Source organism: Pseudorca crassidens, chromosome 7 (assembly GCF_039906515.1).
Source record: "Pseudorca crassidens isolate mPseCra1 chromosome 7, mPseCra1.hap1, whole genome shotgun sequence".
In the NCBI taxonomy this organism is placed as follows: Eukaryota; Metazoa; Chordata; class Mammalia; order Artiodactyla; family Delphinidae; genus Pseudorca; species Pseudorca crassidens.
The window spans coordinates 56,165,811-56,193,593 of NC_090302.1; the positions used below are offsets into that span (position 1 = coordinate 56,165,811).

The window sequence follows — 27,783 nt, forward strand, 5'->3', positions numbered from 1 at the left end:
TTTTGCCTGGACCACTACTATAGTGTAACTGACTTCCCTGCCTTTATCATCATCCCACACTACACTATCTCAACAGAACAGGCAGAGCGAGTGCTTTAAAACATAAGTCAGATCATGTACTTCCTCTGTTTAAAGCTCTTCAATGGCTTCTCATCTCAGAGTAAAAGCCAAAATCCTTAAACACGTAGGCTACCTTTCCCTATACTTCTCTGACTCTTGACTCTTACCACTTTCCTCCTCACTCACTCGGCTCTGGTTATTCTTGCCCCTTTGCATTTCCTATAAATGTCAATCATGCTTTTAACCTTAGGGCTTCTACATCTTCTTTTCTCTTAGATATCCACTTGGCTCTCTCCCCTATTTCCTTCAGGTCTCTTTTCAAACATCAACTCATCAGGGAAGCGTTCTCCAACACCCTGGTAAATGACCAATCATTATTATCCCATCCAAACTAAGCATTTATTCCCCTTAACCTGCTTCATTTTTCTTCCCAGCACTTATCACCATCTGACATTTGAGTTTGTCTGTCTGAATAGATTTATAACTAGTAAGGAAATTGAATCAATAATCAAAAAAATCTCTAAACATTTCTCCAAAGATATATAAATTGCCATAAGCACATGAAAAAACACTCAATCTCACTAATCATTAGGGAAATGCAAATCCAAACTACAATGATATACCACCTCATATTCATTAGGATGGCAATTAAAAAAAATACAATAGCAAATGGTGAGGATGTGGAGAAGCTGGAACTCTTGTAACTGTTGGTGGGAATGTAACATTATACGGTCACTGTAGAAAACAGTATAGTAGTTCCTCAAAAAATTAAAAATAGAATTACCATATTCCTCTTCTAGGTATACACCCCAAAATTTGAAAGCAGGGTCTTGGATATTTGTACACCCATGTTCATAGCAGCATTATTCATAATAGCTAAAACATGAAAAGCCTCCCAAATGCCCATTACAGATGAATGGATAAGCACAATGTGGTATATGCATAAAATGCAATATTATTCAGCCTTTAAAAGGAAGTAACTTCTGACATATGCTGCAATATGGATGAACCCTGTGAACATTATGCTAAGTGAAATAAAGCCAGTCACAAAAAGACAAATATTTTGTACTATATGAGGTACTTAGTCAAAATCATAGATACAGAAAGTAGAATGGTGGTTGTCACGGGATGGGGGGAAGGGGGGAATAGGGAGTTATCGTTTAACAGGTATAGCGTTTCAGTTTCACAAGATGAAGTTCTGGAGATGGATGGGGTAACAGTGACACAACATCATGAATGTATTTAATATTACTGAACAGTACACTTAAAACTAGTGAAGATGGTAAATTTTACTTGTGCATTTTACCACAATGAAAAAAAAAACTGGGGGAGAAAAAAACCACACAGTATAGAGTTTTGTTTAATCAATAGTACTTTGTCGGGCTTCCCTGGTGGTGCAGTGGTTGAGAGTCTGCCTGCCGATGCAGGGGACACGGGTTCGTGCCCCGGTCGGGGAAGATCCCACATGCCACGGAGCAGCTGGGCCCGTGAGCCATGGCCGCTGAGCCTGCGCATCTGGAGCCTGTGCTCCGCAATGGGAGAGGCCACAACAGTGAGAGGCCCGTGTACCGCAAAAAAAAAAAAAAAAAAAAAAAGGTAATAGTACTTTGTCAGGGCTTAGGAGGTACCTTGTACACAGTAGGTACTCAAAACTATCTGAATTACAAATCAGTGGAAAACTATACTAAATGATACCAGGATACCTTCCATAATCATAAAGTAAGAGCCTTAAAAAAGATAATAAAGCTTGATTTACCTGTTCCTTTGAAAAGCTTTCATTAACTTTGGTTCCCATGGCAGCAATTCATTTAAAAGACGTATCAATGTACTATGCAATTCTTTTACAGCTTGCCTCCGATGATACCATTTGCCCTAAAAAACACAATTTTAAAAGTAAATTCCTTAGACTGAATCCAAAAGTAAACGCCAAGACTTATTTTCTGAGTAAAATACAAAACAAAATGCCAATACCCATCAAATAAGTACATATCTCTTCTTCAGAAGGTTGCAGCAAGGAGGAAAATATCCTATAATAAATCTTCTTCGATATACTTTAAAGATTCTCAATTCTACAGGAGAAATCTAAAACCCATTTAATTAAACCAAGAGATAAAAATTTTTTTTTAAGTTTTTAATTGGGTCAATTATAAACACTTTTATAAATCACTAAAACACATGTAAAGATACAAACATTTATATAACTATGTAAATGACATTGCTCACTTCTGTAAAGTTTCTGTAATTTTTCCAAAACAGTGGGGGAAAAAAGAGAGAAAGCCTGAATTGTTATCCTATTCAAAAGCCATCCTAACAAACTTCCTTAGGAAATTTTACAGTTATTTTATTTAAAAATGTTTCCAGCACAGAAAAGTAAACAACTGGTCACCATTTTCAGTACTATCATGCTATACTAACGGTTAATTTCTGACATGCCCTCCATTTGCTAAGTATTATCCTAAGTATTTCATTCATACTTGGAGAGAAAGAGACAGAGAGAGAGACAGACAGAGAAGGAGGGAGGAAGGGAGGGAGAGAGAGATCGAGTGAACATGAGAGTTCACGTATACTAGCAGTTATAAAAGCCCTCTAAAGTGTGTGCATTTTTAGTCTTACTTAACAAATGATGAAACTAAGGCTCAGAGAGATTAAATGACTTGTTTAAGGTTCTCTGACTTGAACCCAGATCTGCCTGTTGATGAAGTCCAAGTTCTTTAGAACTAATTACATCACTGCCTCTTAAAAACTGTATTACATAAATTCAATCTGACACAGGTTATAAAACCTCTAGTAAAGGTACATTTCATCAGCACCCATAAAATTATTTGAATACCATAGGGACAGTAAGATTACAGAAGGTATAACTTTAGGTAGCCAACCTCCCCTTCTCCACAATGTTAGTGAACACCAGCTATCCACATCACCACCACCACCATCACTATAGTCCCTTACTGTTATATAACCAAGTTGTATTTCTTTTTTACTTGGTAACAGCTTTGAGATATAATTTACATACCATATAGTCCACTCATTTTATTTCTTTTATAACAAAAGGCACACAACTATATATGTTACAGATCATATTTAACCTGCATAAAATTAGATTTCACCCCACAGGAACTCTGAGTCAATTTGCATATAGGTAAAACATTAAGGCAGAAAAATAACCACTCCCTAGAGCAAAGCATATTCTAAAATCTGTGCATAAATTCCCCAACTTCACATATATCTAAAACTTTTCCTTTTGTCATGCAAATTTTAGACACATACAAAACTAAGTGATCAATAACAGTGCATTTCCTACTCCTGAAAATTTTGTGCTTTAAACCAACACAACGTTTATGCACATAAAAATAAACATTTCTAACTGAGGTTTTTATACTTCAGAAGGGAAATTGTTCATTAGAAGAGTAGGAAAAGGTGAGATTATATGTGCATGTGCTCATAATGAATATGGAACCTAGGCTCACTGACTAATTTTTGTGTCTTCTCAGTGGCATAACAAATTATAGTATTGTGAAAAAATTTCAAGAAAAGTAACTTTTATTTCATATAATATACTAACCTGAAGAGACTTTCCATCTTGTCAAAAGCATTCTAAAAGGACCCAACTAACAATGAGTTATACCTCAAAAGTTTATTTTTCTCAAAGAAATGTTATGAGATAGTATAAAGTGCATATTCTAACCCATGAAAACAAAACTATTAGATTATAAATAATAAAACTGAGCAAGAAATAACTTCCATCTATGGAAAGCTATTTGAGGAAGATGAAAAGGCAGGTAACAGCTACCCTAAATCCTTTTCAGAATGAGGTAAGATTTTGTTTCAATAAAAAATAGAAAATAGTAGATGGAGATTTTTCCCTTTAACAAGGCATATCAACAACATTATTTTTTTCTACATATAAACTTCTATTTGGCTCAAAAATGAAATGGTGACAGTGGAAATAAACTTTTCCTAAGCTAAAGAGAGCAGAAAGAGGTAAGGAATGAAGGTGGGGAGAGTATTCTCTTCATGGTATAACTGACTGGAAAAGCATTAAAGGATTAGGGGGCGCCAGGCATGCTGAATTCCTTATTAACTGGGAGATATATGGGGAAGAATTACAGATGCAGACTTAACCTGGGCAGTACGGTGGCTGTGTGGATTAGTGTGGTGGTGATGGGGTAGGGATTACAGAACTGTCAGTGTTATGGGACTTTTAGGACTAGGTAGATGAAGCACGGGAAGGGGAGACTGTGTAACTGGATACTACTTAAAGCCATTTATCAACTCTGTTTGTGTCTCTACTAAATTACAACATTAATTTTTATAGGAAAGAGTTTTAAAAATATTAGGAAAATTTTACCTTTTGATTTTATTTTGGTTACTAAATTTTACTTAATCCAATGCCCAGAAAATATACTACTGAACAGGAGGGGTCATATAAATCAATCAGAGAATAGAGTCCTAACTTCCATATAACTCTGTTTTACCCACTGACCTGTTTGTAAATGTCTAAGGCCTTCAACTTTATGTATGTTTTTTGGCCTTCTTCCCCTTCTTTATACTGCATATTCTCAACTTGGGGTAGTGATGGTATGGTATCTCATTTATATTTGAAAATGCCTATCTAATCATTCTGTATTTGAAAAACAAACAAAAATTTTATTATTTTCATAACACAAATTATATAAAGTAAAGGCTGATAAAATGTTTTGACTAGAAGATACATATAAAGGATACGATGACCTCAACAAAGGGCATCCCTGTACCTGCCATGGGGTATGTGTGTCATCTATCAAAAGGGGGCATAGGTTTAAAAAAGTTCAGAATCACTGCTCCAGGACTGGTGTTTGAGGTAGTAAGGTACTTTAATTACTTGACAGTAAAAGAGAAACTCATACTGGTTCTCTCATTTATTATTTCTTTGGTCAATACAATCCAAATGGAAAGAAAATAATACGTCCCTTTCTACCTAGTGCTGGTCTCAGAGTGTCACAGTATACAATGGAACTAATGTAGAGAAGTTATGAATTTTTAAATGAAGTTAGTCAAATGGTAATAATTTGCCTTAACTTGGATCTAATATAAAAATCTATTTAAAATCAAACAAAATATTTCCTGAACTTTAAATCAGATCATTAGCAATAGCTTTCCTGACTGATCAACTTTATTTATATACACAGATAAAGGAAAAACTATCATGTTTCTTCTAGGATGAAATTATTAAAGCTAAAAGGGAACTCAGAGGACATAATTTTACAGAAGGAAAGTGTCTAAAGTAAACAGAGAATTACTTGTAGGTGGAAGAAGACTTTAGAATTCTAGATCTCCCGAATGCTAAAATCCACTTTCCTTCCACTACACAATGCCATCTCTCATGGGCTACACACAGACAATTCCTAAAGAAGAAAGAGACTGTACTGTGTAAGTTCCTATATTTACATGTAGGTATCTCTGTAATGCAAACATTAAAATCTCTAAAATTTACTTTGTTTCATTTGTTTAATTACAGTAGTACTTAAAACTATGGTGACCTTAAGTTTAAAAGTGAATTAAAAAAACAAGGAAAACAGCAAGTTCCCCATCTTCAAACACATAAGAGAGAATATGGATATAATGAAAATCAGAAAGGCTCTTACAGTTTTTATCTGCACTGATCAATACAGAATCAAAGAAAGTAGATAGAAAGATTAAGTAAATGGTTATTTATAGAACAGTGTTCTAATTGTTTCTCTAATAAAAAATACATTTAATACGCTTTACATATATAAATTTAGTGCTGACTTTTCTTTATAAACAGGTATGTGAATATGGGGATAAATGAACATTTTTTAGTATTAGAATTCTCACAATTTTTAGTATTAGAATTCTCACTATTTTCACAGACAAAAATTTTTTTCTAAAATAATCCCAATGTGTTATGTGAACTTAATAATTCAAACATTTACTGAAGGTCACTTTGAAGAGAGTAATGTATTTTTCTTTTATAAATTTACTATGAAATGTAACATAAAATAAAGTATGAATTCAAACATACACCACGGAACCAAAGGTATACAATATGGTCTAAATTTGAGGCTTACCTTTCAATACTTTCTCAGCCAATGTCCACAGCAGCTGCAGATTGCCAGCTCCCTTTCCATGAGATGCCCCACTGTCAAACACTAAGGTTTTATAACCTCATAGGGATTACTACAATAAGGAGCTTGTCTATGGCCACAAGGTAAGTCCTTTATTATATTATGCAGTTTTATAAGTTTTTGAATGTGATAGGTTAATAACCTAAGGAACCATAAGAGAAAAGAAACTTCTAAAAAACTTACAAAACTACACAATATTGTAAAATGAAAAGCTGAGTCTATGTGTGTGAAATGAGTGGGGAGGGAAACTTACCTTACAACTAAAGAAAAACTCCATTCTGCTGCAGTAATCGGGTATGACAGCACCAGCATAGTGCTGGCTGGGGTGCTGCAAGGAGAGGGAGTTGGCAATCTACTGATGCTGGGGACACTGAACATCTAGAAGGAAGAAAAGAGGAAAACAAATAAATTCCAGGTTTATTAAATGTCTCATTACCATGGATCTTTTGCACATTTTAATAAGTTCAGATGCTTTGAATATTAAACTTAGGTGAAAGTAGTTTGTTTACACAAATCATTCTGTTACTTATATAGATTTTCTTATAACATTATATCTAAACAAAATAGGTATCAACAGTTATTTGAAGAAAAGATTAACATCACATATAAATATACAAAGAATTCTTTTTTAAATTGAAAGGGTATTATTGTGAAGATGATAAAAAAGATAATTTTTATGTACAAAATATAATATATATGAAAAAGGCATCAATGCTCTTTTGCTACATGCTTTTACTTACAAATATGTTGTTACAGCACAGAAACAGGGATCATATGACAAAATATTTTTTGTTATAGGCTTGGTTCTTGTCACAGACATAAATCACATGGTGGAAAGGGATTAGATAATAATACATCATGCTTTTCAAATAAAATTCAAATAACTTTTAGAAAAGCCAAATCGATTTGTCTGCAAAGATGTCTCATTTAAAATCACTAGCAATATCCAAAGGTAGGTTACAAATAATTTAAATGCAAATGTATAAAAACACAGCACAAATCAAATTAACTATACTTAAGCATGTTAATAATCTAATTATTTGGCATTCTCCTTAGTCTAAGTAATATTAAGTGAAAAGGTAGTAAGTATTTACTTTTTTTTTTCTTACTGCTCACCTAAAGAAATTACTACTATATAAGTATATTCCTGCATATTCACAGTTTTGGGGGTAAAACACTGCATTCACCTTGTTGGTATACAGTCCCTTGAAAAAGTACTAGTTAGACAGTATAGTGAAATGTTTGCATATTAATATGGAAAAAGTTAAAGAGTATTTTCACACTGCCAGAGGTTCTAATATGAACTATCCTATCATATACTAGTATTTTCTCTTTAGGTACTCTCACCCATTTTCTCTTAAGACTAATTCAATAGAAAAGGAAAGCATTTGTACTTTATTCTAAAGATATCCTACATTGCACAGCATGTACAACATTTCCATTATATTTCTAAATTAGCATTTCTAATGCTAATTAGAACTATAGTTCTAACTATAATTTCCATTATATTTCTAAATTAGCATTTAACTAGAAAGCATGAAGACAAACAACTGCAAACAACTGCATATCACTACAAGTGATAATATTGGAAGTTTCAGGGTCATTTGACTTTGTAGAGAGGATGGACAGATCACATTCCCAGTGAGATAGTTACTATTACTGGGGAAGAAAATCTAACAATATGTATGTAACTGATGGTATGTAACCATTTTCATTCACAAAGAAGAAAAAATCCTGAACTAGAAATTAACTATTGGGTAAGTATCTGAATTTGATTCTTTTTAGTAAATAGGTGGTAACAAAGAAGTTAATAAAATTTTATCAAATCTATACCTGATATCAGAAAGGTGGGTTCTCAAGCAATTCACTGCAAAATCTAAATCACTAAGTAATGTTACATATGGTATCATCAGAGCATAAAAAGGTCCATGTAAGTGAAATTAAGACTGGGAGTATCTTAAAAGCAGAGTCAGTATCCTACTTATTTTTACTTTCTCAGGCTCCATCACAATGCATAGCAGAGAGCAGGCCCACAATAAGTATTCAAACTATAGAAGTAAATTTCTTAGCTTACAGAGATTTTCTACTTAGCTGCAAAAGATTTTAAAAAATTGATAGAAACGTTCCTAAAATATGTCTTCCAGATTTTCTGAGTATACAATGAATATAATTTAACTCTTGATGACTCGGATCATCATTTTGAACAAGTTATTGTTTCATATTTTAAGGCAGTGACTGCAGGGTTTACAGGGCTATAACCTATGTTCCTATATTAAGTGGTTATTGATTACTAATAGTTTTGGACTCCTAAAATCTGCTTTTGTAGGTTTTTTTCTCAATTGTCTATTAGCATTTCATGCTACTGCCACTAAATCTGCCTTAAATGGCCTTGTCCTAATTAAAAGCACCTGCTACAACTAGTTAGCATCATATCTTCATTAAAAGAAACTAGTTCCATGCAAGGATTTTTTTCTACTTTAAAGTGCTAGAGATCCAGATGTGGACTCTGGGCCTTCTATTTAGATTCCTTTTTATTCTCTGGTAGATTTGGGATTAATTTTCCTTCCATTTTTACCTTTTTTTTTTTTTTTTGCGGTACGCGGGCCTCTCACTGTTGTGGCCTCTCCCGCTGCGGAGCACAGGCTCCAGACGCGCAGGCTCAGTGGCCATGGCTCACGGGCCCTGCCGCTCCGCGGCACGTGGGATCCTCCCAGACCGGGACACGAACCCATGTGCCCTGCATCGGGAGGCAGACTCTCAACCACTGAGCCACCAGGGAAGCCCCATTTTTACCTTTTTTACAGAGTCTGGTAAGATGGTAGGAAAGTTCTGTTACTGTTCAATCTTCTCTATTTTTTGGATGGTATTTTTCCCTAGTTCACAAAAGGTTAAACTACCCTATCTTTAAATTTTAGGGGCTTTCCAAAGATTTTGATATCTTCTGTAATATAAAAAAGAGAATGATGTGAAGCTCATTTTCTGGTCTTAAGCACCTCACGGATTTAAATTCAATTTTCCAGAACTCTTACCACTGAAAGGCAGTAGAGTATTAAATAGAAAATAATACAAATTTACTTGGGGCTTTGAAAAATATTTGGCATTTAGATTGTTACTTACATTTGAATAAGTGTGTGTGACATTTAATTCAAAAGAGTTTAAGGCAAATAATAAAAGCCACACTATGAAGTTCTAAGTATAGAAGGAGCTGTCACCTAGTTCAATTCTTCCTTGAAGCTCACTCCATGCTGGGAACACGCAATATGAATTCTCTGGCTGATGTAAAAATACGAAACAACAGTTTTCCCTTTTAATTGGAACTTTTATTAGAAGAAAAGAGGTGTTCAAATATTGTTTTTAAGAAAGTTTCCCTGATGGGATACAGACTATGCCACGTTGCAGTAAGTTGAAACAGTGAGCACTATTAACAAGAGTTAAAATCCAGTTCTTAGTTGAGCAGAGTAGTTAGTTAAATGTCAAAAAGAATGCCCCAAAGCAAGACTTACCGTAAATAAATTAGGATAATGCATTTTCAGATAATTCAGTGACTACAGTCAATTGAAGTTTTGTCTTACCAGACAGCTATTGTTCTGGTTCACGTTTCCTGTCTTCTAGTTCTCTTTTCTTACTATTATTTTGAACAGTCAGTTAATATTTGATTCTTCGTAAAATCCATAAAGTCTCACTCCCAGATAATATATTAACATGTCAATAAGGGAAGTAAAGCAAGTGTCTAGAGTGTCTGGTGATCTCTGAATTAAAAAAATGGCTTGAAAATAAAAGATTAAGTCTTTTATAAAAGGACAGGAGTTAGCGCAACCAATCCTGATTAAAATTAAAAATTTATCCCCAGGATTGGCGATAAAAAGCTTAAGCTCTAAAGTGAATTCCTTGAGGATGAGGACTTTGTTTTAGTCTCTGAATTTCAACCAAGTTCCTTGGTATTATGAATAGTACACAGAAAACAGTGAGGAAGTATTTGCCTAATGAATAAGACTAGAATATGACAGGTAAAGAAACTTATTTATTTTATTTGTTGTACAAGGTTTCCGAAAGGTTATTTTAATTTTTTGAAAGCTTTAACTATGACAATTTAAAGACAGAGTGTTTTTCCCCCCACAGATGAGCTAGTTTTCAGTTTTGTTAACCATATCAAAAGATCTAGAATAAGAAAACAAGATACACAATGATGTAATTGCCAAAAACTTAAACAAAACTAATTTAAGGACAATTTAGATATTGATGCAACCATATCTACAACTAAAGTTATTAAGTTAATAAGGGCATATTCAGGATTCTGAATGTATCTAAAGTTCCTTATACTGTAGTAAAATAGACTTTTTACTCTAAATAGATGGCTATAAAATAATTTTGATTTGATGCCTCACTGAGCAAATGGGATATGGAGAGAAGAGGGAAAAATCCCAAAATCCTACACTATAATAGAGTAAAATTTCTTTGTTACAGGTGTTAGAAAATAAGATTAATGTATAATAATTTCTTTGCCTTATATCAAGCTTTTACTATATGCAACTATGATTTAGGGGTTCATATAAATTCATAAGTGAAGTTTTATACATAATTTGACTATATTTTACCATTTACCTGTGTATTATTTCTTACTATATCTTCACTTTTTAAGAATGTTTTCCATCATATTTTTAAAAATGAACAAAGAAAATACATATACAACCAAGTTATAACTTCATTTCCTATAATGAAGGTAAAAGGTAAATGGTGACCATACTGAAAAGAGGCCATAAATCATAATGGATTGCAGACAGCTGAGATGGATCTGAAGCTAAGGTCAAGAATTCTTTTAACTATCTGAGAATCATAAAGGGTAAAGGTTAATACTGACATTCACAAGTTCCATCAAATATAAGTCTTAATTAGAAATATACGATATGATAAAATGGTCTCAATCATGGAATCTGGCATATGATTTCATTGATTTCTACCTAAGTGTCAAAACATCAACTTGTTTTCTCCCCATAATAAGCTGGCAGCAGCAACTTATGAGACACTAGGGCCCTGAGCAAAAACAGGCATATGCCAGGGTTCTGCAATCTCTGCACAACTGACATCTGAGGGCAATAACTATTTGCTGTGCGGGGCTGTCAGGTGCACCGTAGGATCATTACAATGTAGAATATTTTTAGCAGCACGGCTGGCCTCTATCCATTAAGTGCCAGTACCACCTCTTCAACTATGTGAATCAAAAATGTCTTCAGACATTCCCAAAGTCTCATAGCAGCGATAGGCAGGGGTGGGGTGGGCAGAATCATTACTCACTGATAACCACCGGCTTTTACAAAACTCTGTGACCAAAAACTAGGGTGTCACTACCTCTGATCTAAGCTTCTGATTTCTCTAATGTTTGATCTAGCTAATGCACAGCCTTTGGTTAGGCAAGATTAAATGCTATTATTGTATTATGAATTTAAATTATTTTAAGAACATAAGAGATTCATTTTATTCATGACTTGAAATTCCTTTCTAATTCTCTTAAACATGCCTTAAAAACATGCCTTTGACATACTATAATAATTATGCATATATTTTTTGGATGTTTAAAAAATTTAACATTTCATGAATACTTCCATGTAGTAACAATGATCTACAAATATTTTATTTTACTAGCCATATGATATACCACTGTGTTAATATTATTGCTTGGTTAGTCATCTCCCTACTGTTGGACATATGGGCTTTTCCCAAATTTCTACTATTAGAGACAGTCTGCTGAACACACTATTGTGTAAATTACTTTTTTGAGGGGTAGGGGAGTAGGGTGAAAAATGAGGGAAAATGAAAGTTAAATATCAATTAGGATAATAGGATCAAAGAGTCCAGGCAATTTTATAGCTTTTCTTACATACTGAATATGAAATACAGAAATATTTGAAGTCTGTCTTAAAACTTGCTCAGTGTGGAGGTGCTTAACTGCTAAAAGGTGTATTAGAAAGACAGGGTATTATATTTAAAATTTTAGTTTATCTATATTGATAAGACTATCATTTATCATTTCATAATCCAGAAAAGCTTTCTTTTCTTATAACTTTTTTTTTGCCAAATGTTCCCTTTTCCTTATCTCTATACTGATTTTTCATTATCAAAAAGACTGAAACCTCTTTGAAGATCTAAATTATGATATAAAACATATGGAAATTAAGGAAATGTAAGAAAAAAAGGGTCACATGAGAAATTCAGAAATATAACCAGTTCTGTATTAGCCTGACAAAAATCTACCAAGTTTGATGATTTACACAGCAAAAATGTCTAATAAATTTCAAATACAATAGGATCAGGCAAATTTATCAATATCTTAGCTCTCTCTGGAAAACTAATAAATTTCCTAAATTAAAAAGACTACTTTCCAAATAATTAAGCAAAATGCAATTTTTCTCTCTTGACTAAAACCACAAAAAAAAAAACCAATAAAGTGTCATGATTTCTCCTTTAGGGCACTAAAAAAATCCTATGATCTAAATAATAATGAGATAGACAAAATGAAAGGATTTTGTCAAACTACATACTTCTATTTATATCAGTCAGATGTCTGGTATAGCACTGGAGGACGTAAAGGACGCTGAGTTCTCTTTGAATAAGCCTTTAAATGAAGTAATGGGATCAAGTGAACTAAAGCAAACTCAGAAAATTAAATCATTTTTTCTCTCCTCACATTATAAATCGTAAGTAGAATTAGTTGTCTTGCAAGAATAAGTAAACAATCTAGATTTTAAAAGATTGTAAATCTTCCAGTACAATGAGTAGCTCAATGGCAAAACCTCTAAGAGATTAAGAAAGCTTTTTTAATGGAATGTTGACCTGGATGAGGAAATGGAGTAATTCTTCCTTGTTGCTTTGGTAGGAAAAACTATCTAGAAAGGCCCTGCAGAGGAGCTCCCAAAAGCAGCCAGGTTTTTAAACGAATCCACATTAAATCCTCTATCACATATGTAATTTCTATCTTTAGTAAGAGCATTTGTGACAACCAAATGTTTATATGGAATATGTCCTTCCTTGTTACTGAAGCCATCGTAGATCTGAAAGCTGCTGCTGAATAATATTGGGTGGGCCAAAAGGTTCCTTTGATTTTTTCCGTAATATGGCTCTAGTGGCACTTAGCTGTCTTTAACTTCATTTGAAACTATTTTGTTAGATTATATGTGACAGCTGTCATATCAGTGCGGATTTAAAAAAGACAGACTTTTTTTTTTTTTTTTCGGCACGCGGGCCTCTGTTGTGGCCTCTCCCGTTGAGGAACACAGGCTCCGGACACACAGGCTCAGCGGCCATGGCTCACGGGCCCAGCCGCTCCGCGGCATGTGGGATCTTCCCGGACCGGGTCATGAACCCGTGTCCCCTGCATCGGCAGGCGGACTCTCAACCACTGCGCCACCAGGGAAGCCCAAGACAGCCATTTTACTATTGAAGACGGAAGAAAAAAGCAACATTTTCAGCATATTATGCTTTATTATTTCGAGAAAGGTAAAAATGCAACTGAAACGCACAAAAAGATTTGTGCAGCGTATGGAGAAGGTGCTCTGACTGATCAAACGTGTCAAAAGTGGTTTGCAAAGTTTCGTGCTGGAGATTTCTCACTGGACGATGCTCCATAGTAAGGTAGACCAGTTGAAGTTGATAGTGATCAAATTGAAACAATAATTGAGAACAATCAACATTATACCACGCAGGAAATTGCTGACATACTTAAAATATCCAAATCAAGCGTTGAAAATCATTTGCATCAGCTTGGTTATGCGAATTGTTTTGATGTTTGGGTTCCACATAAGTTAAGCAAAAAACCTTCTTGACCATATTTCTACATGCGATTCTCTACTGAAATGTAAAGAAAACGTTCTGTTTTTAAAACAAATTGTGACCTGTGATGAAAAGTGGATACTGTACAATAAAGTGGAATGGAAGAGATCGTGGGGCAAGCAAAATGAACGACCGCCAACCACACCAAAGGCCGGTCGTCATCCAAAGAAGGTGATGTTGTGTATATAAGTGGGACTGGAAGGGAGTCCTCTATTATGAACTCATTCTGGAAAGCCAAACAATTAACTCCAACAAGTACTGCTCCCAATTACACCAAGTGAAAGCAGCACTCGCTGAAAAGCATCCAGAATTAGTCAACAGAAAACGCATAATCTTCCATCAGGATAACGCAGCACTGCATGTTTCTTTGATGACCAGGCAAAACTGTTACAGCTTGGCTGGGAAGTTCTAATTCATCTGCCGTATTCACCAGATATTGCACCTTTAGATTTCCATTTATTTCGGTCTTTAAGAAATTCTATTAATGGAAAAAATTTCAATTCCCCGGAAGACTATAAAAGGCACCTGGAACAGTTCTTTGCTCAAAAAGATAAAAAGTATTTCAGGAACTATGAACTTGCCTAAAAAATGGCAGAAGGTAGTGGAACAAAAGGGTGAATACGCTGTTCAATAAAGTTCTTGGTGAAAATGAAAAATGTGTCTTTTATTTTTACTTAAAAAACAGAAGGCACTTTTTGGCCCACCCAAAAGAATTGTTTTGACTCTAAACACTATTTTTTACAGTGATATCCTCTCATGAAGATCAATATTAATATTTCATTTGTCTGGCAATAGTGAAGGAAGCTCACCAAGCAAGGAATAAGCAAAATGGCTATCACTATTGCCAAGTTCATATATTTCATTAATAAAATTCCTCAGGTCCTTACTATGAGCCTAATTCTAATAATACGGATACTTGCTTTGTAACCGACAGTATATCAGCTAGGGCGAGTACATGGACACACATAAGAAATGACAGGCTGACAATGAAGAGACAGAACAAAAGCAAAAAAACAAGCAGACAAAAACCTTCAAAATACATAATCTAAAGGCCTATTGGTGAATGTTTAGAGTAACTGAGATCAATAGATTTTTAGGGTATCAGTACAATTATGGATATTCATAATGATCCCTGAGTCATCAAAAAAGTGTTAAATTATGTTCAGTATAAAGGAGGCAGGGAAATTTTTTCATTAAATGATTAAAGGAAGAATTTTAGTACTGAAGGTTTAGGTTTCAGCTTCCTAGAAAATGCAATTAAGTGGAACCCCTTATTCCCAAGTGATGACAGACAAATAAACTGGTATTCTCCAATACTAACATAAAAATTCAATAAAGTGAACTATTACAATAACATTTATCACACTCAGTATCAGCTTTTGTAAAAAAAAATAAGGAATGGCACTGAGATGCAAACTTCTACTATTATTTCCTTTATGCTGTGTGGCCATTTCATTGATTGAGATAAGTTGTTCATGAAAACAGTTGTTTAGTCAGGTAATTTAAGGGGAAAGTAGCCTGTATACTGGTAATCTCAATAACATTATCCCCACTAAGTTCAGTTCCAAGAATTTCTATTTCTTGAAGAGCAGAAAACATATTTTAAAACTAATATGCAAATATCAAGGGTCATGGACAAGTTAAAAATTTAGAGACATAAAATCTAATCAGTTAAAACCCATACATAACCTAAAATTTTCTGATAAACATGTCCCCAAGGACTATAGAGTCAAATATTTGTAATTTATGTTTTCTTTTACTCTTGTACTTGTTCCTGTGAAGGAAGGCAATATGTTTATACCTCATACCACCAATGGAAGCGGGGTGGATGGCTTTACAGGAAAACTCAAGGATGCCTGCAAAAGTCTTTTTCTCTTACAATACATACTATAAATAAGTATATAAGCCAATTATGCTTAAAACTATTCATTAAGAAGAAAACCCTAATTCATAATATGGGAATAAATTAAAATGCATATGTTATTGTCTAACTGCAGCTAATAAAAACCAATTAGCAAATTTAATTAACAGAATTCTGTTTAGAGTCATGAAGTATGGACTAAATGGCTTCTGCAAAAAAACTATAAATAAAACCCTGATTAAGACTATTCTTTCCTATTAAAGAACAGAATCAGTCCTTTATAAGCATACATATAAAATATATTAAAAAAACACTTTTGGCTGAGGAAAAAATATTTTAATATAGTTTGAGAAATACATCACAGAGATAAGTTTTAAAACAACACTTGGGGTTCATTCCATATGAAGAGATTGCTGATATACTCAAAACAAAACAAAAAACCCCTCACAGTCTAATAAGGATTCAAACCATTTTTAATGGAAATAATTGTAAAATATACAGTTTTCTGCATTCTCAGATTATATATTGTACACAATGTGTATTGAACATGTTTTCTTCTTAATTGATGGCTATCAGTATGAACATTATCCCATCTCTTAGATTATAGCTATACTCTCAGGGGTATCATATGAGTGACTTCCAAAATGCTTAAGGCTGTTTTACCTCTGTATTAAACGACCTCAGAAGGTTGTACTTTTATGGTACTTTAACTTCCTTCCTTCAGAATGCTACCAATATGTTCTTTCTGAACAGCATATAAAATGACTTTAACAAATCTGCTGATATGAATGAAGCTTGCTGTATCACTAACCTTATTATCATACATCATTCTAGATTAACAGGTTCTGAGCAAAGACCTAAAAGTGGTTTCATGATGTTCCTAAGGCATAAAACAAAGGGATTTTTTTTTAATGGTGATTGATTTTTTTCAATGCTTAAAGCCTTCTCCATTTATTTATTGGTATGTAATTGTGTTTCAAATCTATAACACAATTATAAATGTCAGTTAAATGGGTATTACTGATTTCATAAATAATTGTTTTACCAAGTGTTGAGTGAATAAAAATAATGCCCCTTATACGCTAGTCTCTCAAGAACAATAAAAAGTGAAGGTAAAGATTAATTGTGAATTTAGTATAGTGAAAGTTAAAAAAAGACCTTCAGCTGATAAAGGTTCTTAAAAAAGACATATTGTTAAGCATGTATCAAAAACATCTGGGGCAAGATTAAACAATTTACATACGTTATTTATGTCAGAGCTAATTGAAATTTTATGTTACTAAGCAATAAACTTCCATTAAAAACATATAATTATAATTAAGAATAATTATATTATTATAATATATAATAAGGTAAGCACTACCCAAAAAACTACCAGTCAGAAAACAACCAACCAGTATACTGGGAAATATCTAAAACTATACCTGATATAAACCAGGCAAACAAAATTAATTTACTTGCCCCAGCACCATTTTTGTGTATTAAAAATGAAAACTAGACCACATAGGAGAAATAAAGGAAACAATGTTTCTATTTTTCATTGCAAATTTTTATGTAACTCAGGACAACAAGATTTAAAAAGGCTTTAGGAAGAAGCAGGAATAAATTTTAATGCTGACAATAATAGATAGAACTTTTGGATCAACACCTACCGATTTTTTTCTACTGTTTTCCAGATCTTTGAGTTCATTCTCGATTTTTGTGATTAATTCCCTGAGTTCATCAAGATTAGTGCAAATAAGCTAAAATAAAACACAAAAACACAGCTTGATAACACATAATATAAAACACCCAAAATGTGGTAACAGAATTTGTTTTAACACACACTGAATTCACAATTATTTGTCTTTGTAACAGCAAAATGCAAAGAAAGCTCCGCAGTTTATATTTTAAAAGGTATTTACTTGTTATGATGTATGAACTTCAGGCTTTCACCCCACATCCCCACCTTTCAGTTTGCTTTATAATCCAGATACTTTTTTTTTTTTTTTTTTTAACATTCTTAACTTTCAGCCCAGAATGACAAAGATCTGGAAACTCACCCTAGATTTCACAGGTTACTGAATCACCTTTAAGAAATGCTTCATCAAGCAGTCTCCTAGCAGGTGAATAAATGCACCCCTGGAGAACTATCATTTTACCTTTGCTTTGGTTGCTAACTATACAATTTAACAAATTGCATTACTGCTGTTGGGATTGCTAATAAAGAGGGACTTCAACTATATGAATATATTCAAAGAAGTTAATGAAATTATGTATACATTCTTAATATGATCTTCTTAGTAGTCCTTAATAAGACCATCTCCAGAGATAGCATCTATTTCCTTTCATAATTATGTGGCTCATTTAATTTCACCTTGGTAATGCTGGCAAATGGCCAAAACACTTGGTCTTTAGTTATTAATTAATAATCAAACTAGTTTGGCTTAATTACTAAAGATTTAAACAGTGAAGTGTCAGCAGCAATAACAAAAATATTAGTAACTACATTTTAGTTCTTGTATAATTATACTGAATTTTTCCAATTTGATACATTTTACTTTTTTTTCTAAAATAATTTAAGCTTATATTTTAAAAAATCTGTTGTGAAAAAGAAATAGAAGATTTCTAAAAGATAACTGCAACCACATATAGAGGAAAAGTTTTAGATTAATGAAAATCTTGTAATGTTTATACTGTGTGATAATGAAAAATAAACCCACTATACTTATAAAGCTACTAATTCATCATTAAATTTTTATCAGTCCCATGTTTCTTACATTCATTAATTTCTTGTAAGGGTGTTGTTTTCCTAAAAGGTATATTTTCTTTTAAAAGAAAACAAACAAAAACAACAAAAGCAAAAGTAGGTTACAACAAGATCATTCCTCATGACTGTGTGACAAAAATGAAAGACTAGGAGCACCGACACTTTCTTTATCATTAAGTTGAACCATATGAAATCGCTGATATGCCTTTGATCTACAAAAATGGCAACATGGTTCAACGTAATAGACAAAGAAAAAGTTATCACAGATAATATAAATTATACTTAGTATTAACAATTATTAGAAACATCTACATAATTTCAAACTCACAGAACTGACAAAGCAGGTAAAATATGTATTTAAGTAACCCAAATTAAATAATTTCAGAATAGAAAACAGTATGAGATGATGTAGTAGGACAGTGCAGCTGATATTTATTACACACTACACATTTCCATCTGCCAAATCTAGAATTATGGAAGAAATGCTGATGGTTAAGCAGTGCACTAGCTAATTATCTAAGTGCCTCTAGAACTAGATAATGTCTTCAACTTCTGTTATATCACTAAAACCTCAGAACCATGCTGGCCCTACACCAGGTTTCTAGAAAGTACTCAATGGGAACTAAACTTTCCATTGTATAATCTGCTATTATGACTACCATGTCAAATTTGCCACAGAGCTTGTAGATGGTTACACCCTTTTCACTGAACTTGATGTATTAGTCAATAGCACACCATGGATTTCTCATTTGCACATATGGCAAAGCTCAGAGGAGTTTTCACTTGCATCTCAGCTGTCTCATTACACATGGAGTAAGGGTACATTTTGCATGTACGTTGTAGAAACTTACGGTAACAATGAAAACATATACCCCTACACCTGACCACATCCTAAAAAATTTAAGATCTTTTAATTAGCAAGCAAATATTTACATTCCGTTTAAGGGAACAGATACCACAGTTGTGAAGTCAAATCAGGAATGATTTCCACAGCCTAAGAGCTATAAGTAAGCTGTACTACATCAGTGCTTCTCAAACTTTAACGTGCATAAGGATCATCTGGGAATCTTGTTAAAAGGAGGTTTTTGATTTAGTAGGTCTGAAGCAGGACACAGGATTCTGCATTTCTAACAAGTTCCCAGGTATGGTCTGAAGATCACATTTTTAAGCAATAATGTACTAAATGATTATGAATTACAAATCTGCATGGCTATGGAAACATGCTAGTAGTATGGAGCTAAATGAGTATGAAAATTCAAAAAGATTAATTTCCAAATAGGGGATGGAATAGTGAATTAAATGCACAATGGTAAGACAAATGTTTCTTAAATGACATGACTCAAACATAAATTTTGCTGAATTTGAGGGTCAAAATATTTTTAGCAACATTTACTTTGAAGTTATCTTAAAATAACTTAATATCTACATGACAATTTATACTCTTTATATACTAATATATACCTCTCTCTACATATATACGTAATACCTAATATATATACCCAAAATATACAGTCAAGATATTAGAAAATTCTTGTATGGGAACATAATTCTAATTTTATTACTGATATCAAGGGAAAAATAATTTGATTTATGCCAATTCTGTCATATATACACTCTATTCCTTCTCTCTACAAAGTAAGGTATATGTGTGGCCTTTAAACTCAATTCATTTTCAAATGGTGCTTTTAAAAATAGAATCAATCCAATAAGAAATGTTCACCTCAATAAGGAGAACAGATGCATTATTTGAACAAAGCAAAACAGCTTATTAAGACCTCCTTCTCATTACCTTACATTTGAAAAAAATATCTAAGGCTCGGTGCCTCCAGGGGTAAAAAGGAAAGCTCCATAGCAGCTTGGATTACAGCTGGGTCACACTGCCAACACTCATAGGAGAAGGTTTTCAGTCATACTGCAGAGGTTAGACGAAGAGCTTTATCCCCCAGGAAGAACCTTTTCAAGGATGTCACACTCTCCCTCAAATTAACCTTTCACTTGATGCAACCCATGAGAGAGTCACAAAATCATAAATCTTATTAGAGCTGAAAGGAACCGCCCCCAAAATGTGATTTGGTCCAAACCCTGGCAAAGGCTAAAAAGGTGTATCTCCAATTCATATACAAGCTAGTTAAAATTAACAGAGATAAAGTAACCTAAGATGACACACTCAGAGAAAACCATGGAACCTAGGACTCCTCCTCCTACTAGATCATATTCTTTAAGGGTTCCCTCTAAACAAAATAAAACAAAAAAACTAACAATAATTGAACATGTATTATAGTTTTAAGAATTAATTTATACCTAAGCTTTCACTTCTATTAAATGGTAAATATTAAAAGGCCCTCTCTCCAACTCAAGAAGCAGAAGTGTGTGTATACAGTGAGGGAGGGGAGGTCCTATAGAGATTGAAAGAACTCCATGACCACATCTCAGAAAAATTACAAAGTAAATTATTTCTTATTTTATCACTACTTCAAGCTAGATATTATGCCCTTTGGGTATAAACTCAATAGGTTTGACAGGTATTTACTTTATTGATTCCAAAAAGGACACAAATAAGGTAGCATACAAAAGTAAAAGAATATAGTAAATTACATTAAAAAGCAAAAGGAAAACAATGCAGTCAAAATGAATAGGTCCAAATAAAATGGATCACATTTACTACCACTCTAATGAAACACTCCAATAATTTATTTAAAAAATTATAAGTAAAACAATAAATGCATGGTGTAAATTCAAAATCTATATTATATTTAAAATAAAATTATATTGACATCTGTTAAGACTATGATGACAGGAAAATTCCTTCTCACTTCTATGATCATCATATCAGCAATACTGACTACTTCAAAACTTGCAAATGAAGATATCATGTGTGACATGACAAGTAAGTCTGATTAACAAGTTAAAACATTTTATACCACTATATGATTAAAACCTGATGTTTCTCTCAATGTACTATATATAAAAATGGAAAAAATTTTAAGGGGAAAGTAAAACCCCATGATGTTAAAAGTGAAACAAAAAGCTGAAGTTGAAAATACTCATTTTATTAGGATACATTTCACATGAATGAAGAACAAATGAGAAGGATAAGGATGTGTAAAGAAAAATACTTTTAAAGAAAAAAGGTAGCAATTCAAAATAACAATACAATCAAAAGGTCCTTAACTCAGTGAAGCAGTTAAACTCTAATTTTACTTTTGGTCCCAATTTGTCACATTGAAGATAGTACTTTATTTCATATCCCTTAGTTTCTCCATTGGTTAAACGGAAAAATAGAGTTTTTTCAGAGGTATGTTGGATCAGTGAGTTTATGCTTATGTTTAAAAATAATACTACTATGTAAGTCTTAGTCAACAGCTGGATTCTGGATTTCCTTTGCAAAGGAGCCTTTCGAATAAGTCACATATATGGAATAGGAACAAGTACACATGACATGAAAGATTTTGATTACCAACAAAAAGCAGAGTCACGGTAACTAAGGCTTTTAAATTATTTTAAAGACTTATCTTATTGAGACCTGACAAACTAAGCTTTAAGAATACTTTCTGGGACCTTCAAGATGGCAGAGGAGTAAGACGTGGAGATCACCTTCCTCCCCCTAGATACATCAGAAATACATCTACATATGGAAAAAATCCTATAGAACACCTACTAAACGCTGGCAGAAGACCTCAGACTTCCCAAAAGATATATATATTTTTTATCCTTTGTCTCTTTTTGTGAGTGTGTATGTGTATGCTTTTGTGTGATTTTCTCTGTATAGCTTTGCTTTTACCATTTGTCCTAGGGTTCTCTCTGTCCTTTTTTTTTTTTAGTATAGTTTTTAGCACTTGTTATCATTGGTGGATTTGTTTATTGGTTTGGTTGCTCTCTCTTTTTTGTATGACTTTTTAATTTTTGATAATTTTTTAAAATTTTAATAACTTTACTTTATTATTATTTTTCTTTCTTTCTTTCCCTTTTTCTCCTTTTTCTTCTGAGCCGTGTGGCTGACAGGGTCTTGGTGCTCCAGCCAGGTGTCAGGCCTGTGCCTCTGAGGTGGGAGGGCCGAGTTCAGGACAGTGGTCCACCAGAGACCTCCCAGCTCCACGTAATATCAAATGGCAAAAGTGCTTCCAGAGATCTCCATCTCAATGATAAGACCTACCTCCACTCAACAACCAGCAAGCTACAGTGCTGAACACCCTATGCCAAACAACTAGCAAGACAGGAACACAACCCCACCCATTAGCAGAGAGGCTGCCTAAAATCATAATAAGGTCACAGATACCCCAAAACACACCACCAGATGTGGTCCTGCCCACCAGAAAGACAAGATCCAGCCTCATCCACCAGAACACAGGCACTAGTCCCCTCCACCACAAAGCCGACATAACCCACTGAACCAACCTTAGCCACAGGGGGCAGACACCAAAAACAACGGGAACCACGAAGCTGCAGCCTGCGAAAAGGAGACCCCAAACACAGTAAGATAAGCAAAATGAGAAGACAGAGAAACACACAGCAGATGAAGCATCAAGGTAAAAACCCACCTGACCAAACAAATGAAGAAGAAATAGGCAGTCTACCTGAAAAAGAATTCAGAATAATGAGAGTAAAGATGATCCAAAATCTAGGAAATAGAATGGACAAAATACAAGAAACATTTAACAAGGACCCAGAAGAACTAAAGAGCAAACAAATAATGATGAACAACACAACAAATGAAATTAAGAATTCTCTAGAAGGAATCAATAGCAGAATAACTGAGGCAGAAGAACAGATAAGTGACTGGAAGATAAAATAGTGGAAATAACTACCACAGAGCAGAATAAAGAAAAAAGAATGAAACAACTGAGGACAGTCTCAGAGACCTCTGGGACAACATTAAACGCACAAATATTCGAATGATAGGGGTCCCAGAAGAAGAGAAAAAGAAAGGGACTGAGAAAATATTTGAAGAGATTATAGTGGAAAAGTCCCCCAGTATGGGAAAGGAAGGAGTCAATAAAGTCCATGAAGCGCAGAGAGTCACATACAGGATGAATGAAAGGAGAAACACGCCAAGACACGTATGAATCAAACTATCAAAAATTAAATACAAAGAAAAAATATTAAAAGCAGCAAGGGAAAAGCAATGATTAGTATACAAGGGAATCCCCATGAGGTTACCAGCAGATCTTCCAGCAGAAACTCTGCAAGCCAGAGCAAGCGGCAGGACATATTTAAAGTGATGAAAGGGAAAAACCTACAACTAAGATTACTCTACCCAGCAAGGATCTCATTCAGATTTGATGGAGAAATTAAAACTTTTACAGACAAGCAAAAGCTAATAGAATTCAGTGTCACCAAACCAGCTTTACAACAAATGCTAAAGGAACTTCTCTAGGTAGGAAACACAAGAGAAGGAAGAGACCTATGATAACAAACCCAAAACAATTAAGAAAATGGTAATAGGAACAAACATATTGATAACTACTTTAAATGTAAATAGATTAATCTCCCACCAACAGACATAGACTGGCTGAATGGATACAAAAACAAGACCCATATATATGCTGTCTATAAGAGACCCACTTCAGACCTAGGGACACATACAGACTAAAAGTGAGGGGATGTAAAAGATATTCCATGCAAATGGAAATCAAAAGAAAGCTGGAGTAGCAAGCCTCATATCAAACAAAATAGACTGTAAAATAAAGACTATTACAAGAGACAAAGAAGGACATTACAGAATGATCAAGGGATCAATCCAAGAAGAAGATACAATAATTGTAAATATTTATGCCCCCAACATAGGCGCACCTCAAAACATAAGGCAAATGCTAACAGCCATAAACGAGGAAACTGACAGTAACACAATCATAGCAGGGGACTTTAACACCCCACTTTCACCAATGGACAGATCATCCAAAATGAAAATAAATAAGGAAATCACAAGCTTTAACAATACATTAAACAAGATGGACTTAATTGATATCTATAGGACATTCCATCCAAAAAGAGCAGATTACACTTTCTTTTCAACTGCTCATGGAACATTCTCCAGGATAGATCATATCTTGGGTCACAAATCAAGCCTTGCTAATTTTAAGAAAATTGAAATCGTATCGAGTATCTTTTCTGACCACAACGCTATGAGACTAGATATCAATTACAGGTAAAAATCTGTAAAAAAATACAAACACATGGAGGCTAAATACACTACTAAATAACCAAGAGATCACTGAGGAAATCATAAAATACCTAGAAACAAATGACAATGAAAACACGACGACCCAAAACCTATGGGATGCAGCAAAAGCAGTCCTAAGAGGGAAGTTTATAGCAATACAATCCTACCTCAAGAAACAAGAAAAATATCAAATAAACAACCTAACCTTCCACCTAAAGCAATTAGAGAAAGAAGAACAAAAAAACCCCGAAGTTAGCAGAAGGAAAGAAACCGTAAAGATCAGATCAGAAATAAATGAAAAAGAAATGAAGGAAATGATAGCAAAGATCAATAAAACTAAAAGCTGGTTCTTTGAGAAGATAAACAAAATTGATAAACCATTAGCCAGACTCATCAAGAAAAAAAGGGAGAAGACTCAAGTGAATAGGATTAGAAATGAAAAAGGAGAAGTAACAACTGACACTGAAGAAATACAGAGGATCATGAGAGATTACTACAAGCAACTCCATGCCAATAAAATGGACAACCTGGAAGAAATGGGCAAATTCTTAGAAAAGCACAACCTTCTGAGACTGAACCAGGAAGAAACGGAAAATATAAACAGACCAGTCACAAGCACTGAAATTGAGACTGTGATTAAAAGTCTGCCAACAAACAAAAGCCCAGAACCAGATGGCTTCACAGGCGAATTCTATCAAACATTTAGTGAAGAGCTAACACCTATCCTTCTCAAATTCTTCCAAAATATAGCAGAGGGAGGAACACTCCCAAACTCATTCTACAAGGCCACCATCACCCTGATACCAAAACCAGACAAAGATGTCACAAAGACAGAAAACTACAGGCCAATATCACTGATGAACACAGATGCAAAAATCCTCAACAAAATACTAGCAAACAGAATCCAACAGCACATTAAAAGGATCATACACCATGATCAAGTGGGGTTTACCCAGGAATGCAAGGATTCTTCAATATACGCAAATTAATGTGATAAACCATATTAACAAACTGAAGGAGAAAAACCACATGATCATCTCAATAGATGCAGAGAAAGCTTTCGACAAAATTCTACACCCATTTATGATAAAAACCCTCCAGAAGGTAGGCAAAGAGGGAACCTATCTCAACATAATAAAGGCCATATATGACAAACCCACACCCATATGGTCACCTTATTTTTGATAAAGGAGGCAAGAATATACAATGGAGAAAAGACAGCCTCCTCAATAAGTGGTGCTGGGAAAACCAGACAGCTACATGTAAAAGAATGAAATTAGAACACACCCTAACACCATACACAAAAATAAACTCAAAATGGATTTAAGACCTAAAGGTAAGGCCAGACATTATAAAACTCTTAGAGGAAAACATAGGCAGAACACTCTATGACATAAATCACAGCAAGATCCTTTCTGACCCACCTCCTAGGGAAATAGAAATAAAAACAAGAAACAAATGGGACCTAATGAAAATTAAAAGCTTTTGCACAGCAAAGGGAAACATGTCAAGACAAAAAGACAACCCGGAGAATGGTTGAAAATATTTGCAAATGATGCAACTGACAAAGGATTAATCTCCAAAATATACAAGCAGCTCATGCAGCTTAATATCAAAAAACAAACAACCCAATCCAAAAATGGGCAGAAGACCTAAACAGACATTTCTCCAAAGAAGATATACAGATTGCCAACAAACATATGAAAGGATGCTCAACATCACTAATCATTAGAGAAGTGCAAATCAAAACTACAATGAGGTATCACCTCACACCAATCAGAATGGCCATCACCAAAAAATCTACAAACAACTGCTGGAGAGGGTCTGGAGTAAAGGGAACCGTCTTGCACTGTTGGTGGGGATGTAAATTGATACAGTCACTACGGAGAACAGTATGGAGGTTCCTTCAAAAATCTAAAAATAGAATTACCATATGACCCAGCAATCCCACTACTGGGCATATACCCTGGAAACCATAATTCAAAAAGAGTCATTCATGTACCCCAACGTTCACTGAAGCTCTATTTACAACAGCCAGGACACGAAAGCAACCTAAGTGTCCATCCACAGATGAATGGATAAAGAAGATGTGGCACATACATACAATGGAATACTACTCAGCCATAAAAGGAAACGAAATTGAGTTATTTGTAATGAGGTGGATGGACCTAGAGTCTGTCATACAGAGTGAACTAAGGCAGAAAGAGAAAAACAAATACTGTATGCTAACACATATATATGGAATCTGAAAGAAAAAAATGGTTCTGGGCTTCCCTGGTGGCACAGTGGTTGGGAGTCCGCCTGCCGATGTAGGGGACGCGGGTTCGTGTCCCGTCCGGTAGGATTCCACATGCTGCGGAGCGGTTGGGCCCGTGAGCCATGGCCGCTGAGCCTGCGCGTCCGGAGCCTGTGCTCCGCAACGGGAGAGGCCACAACAGTGAGAGGCCCGCATACCCCAACAAAAAAAAAAAAAAAAAAAAAAAATGGTTCTGAAGAACCTAGGGCCAGGACAGGAATAAAGTCACAGAAGTAGAGAATGGACTTGAGGACATGGGGAGTGGGAAGGGTAAGCTGGGAAGAAGTGAGAGAGTGGCATGGACATATACACACTATCAAATGTAAAATAGATAGCTAGTGGGAAGCAGCCACATAGCACAGGGAGATCAGCTCAGTGTTTTTTGACCACCTCCAGGGGTGGGATAGGGAGGGTGGGAGGGAGACGCAAGAGGGAGGAGATATGGGGATATATGTGTATGTATAGCTGATTCACTTTGATATAAAGCAAAAACTAACACACCATTGTAAAGCAATTATACTCCAATAAAGATGCTAAAAAATATATATATATATATATATAAAGAACACTTTGTATGACTGTTATAACTGTGTACAAAAAGAGAATTCACATATTAAATTTCTCTCTCAAATATTAAACAAATTAAAAGGCTCCTGGGTAAAAATGAACTTTATTAAGAAAATCAATATTCACTTTTCAATATAAAAG

At 34.3% G+C, this 27,783-nt stretch overlaps 1 protein-coding gene across 5 annotated transcripts in view; it reads right to left on the reverse strand.

The window, feature by feature from the left end:
- BRD10 (bromodomain containing 10) overlaps positions 1–27,783 on the reverse strand; it is a 103,980-nt gene that overhangs the window by 8,031 nt on the left and 68,166 nt on the right. For 4 of the 5 annotated variants that reach the window (XM_067744323.1, XM_067744321.1, XM_067744324.1 and 1 more), the window contains 2 exons: positions 17,523–17,612; positions 1,817–1,932 (listed from right to left, as the gene is read on the reverse strand). In XM_067744323.1, the coding sequence (XP_067600424.1) occupies positions 1,817–1,932; positions 17,523–17,612 (206 nt within the window). The remainder of the gene's footprint in view (positions 1–1,816; positions 1,933–17,522; positions 17,613–27,783) is intronic. The other variant, XM_067744322.1, reaches the window with a different exon arrangement.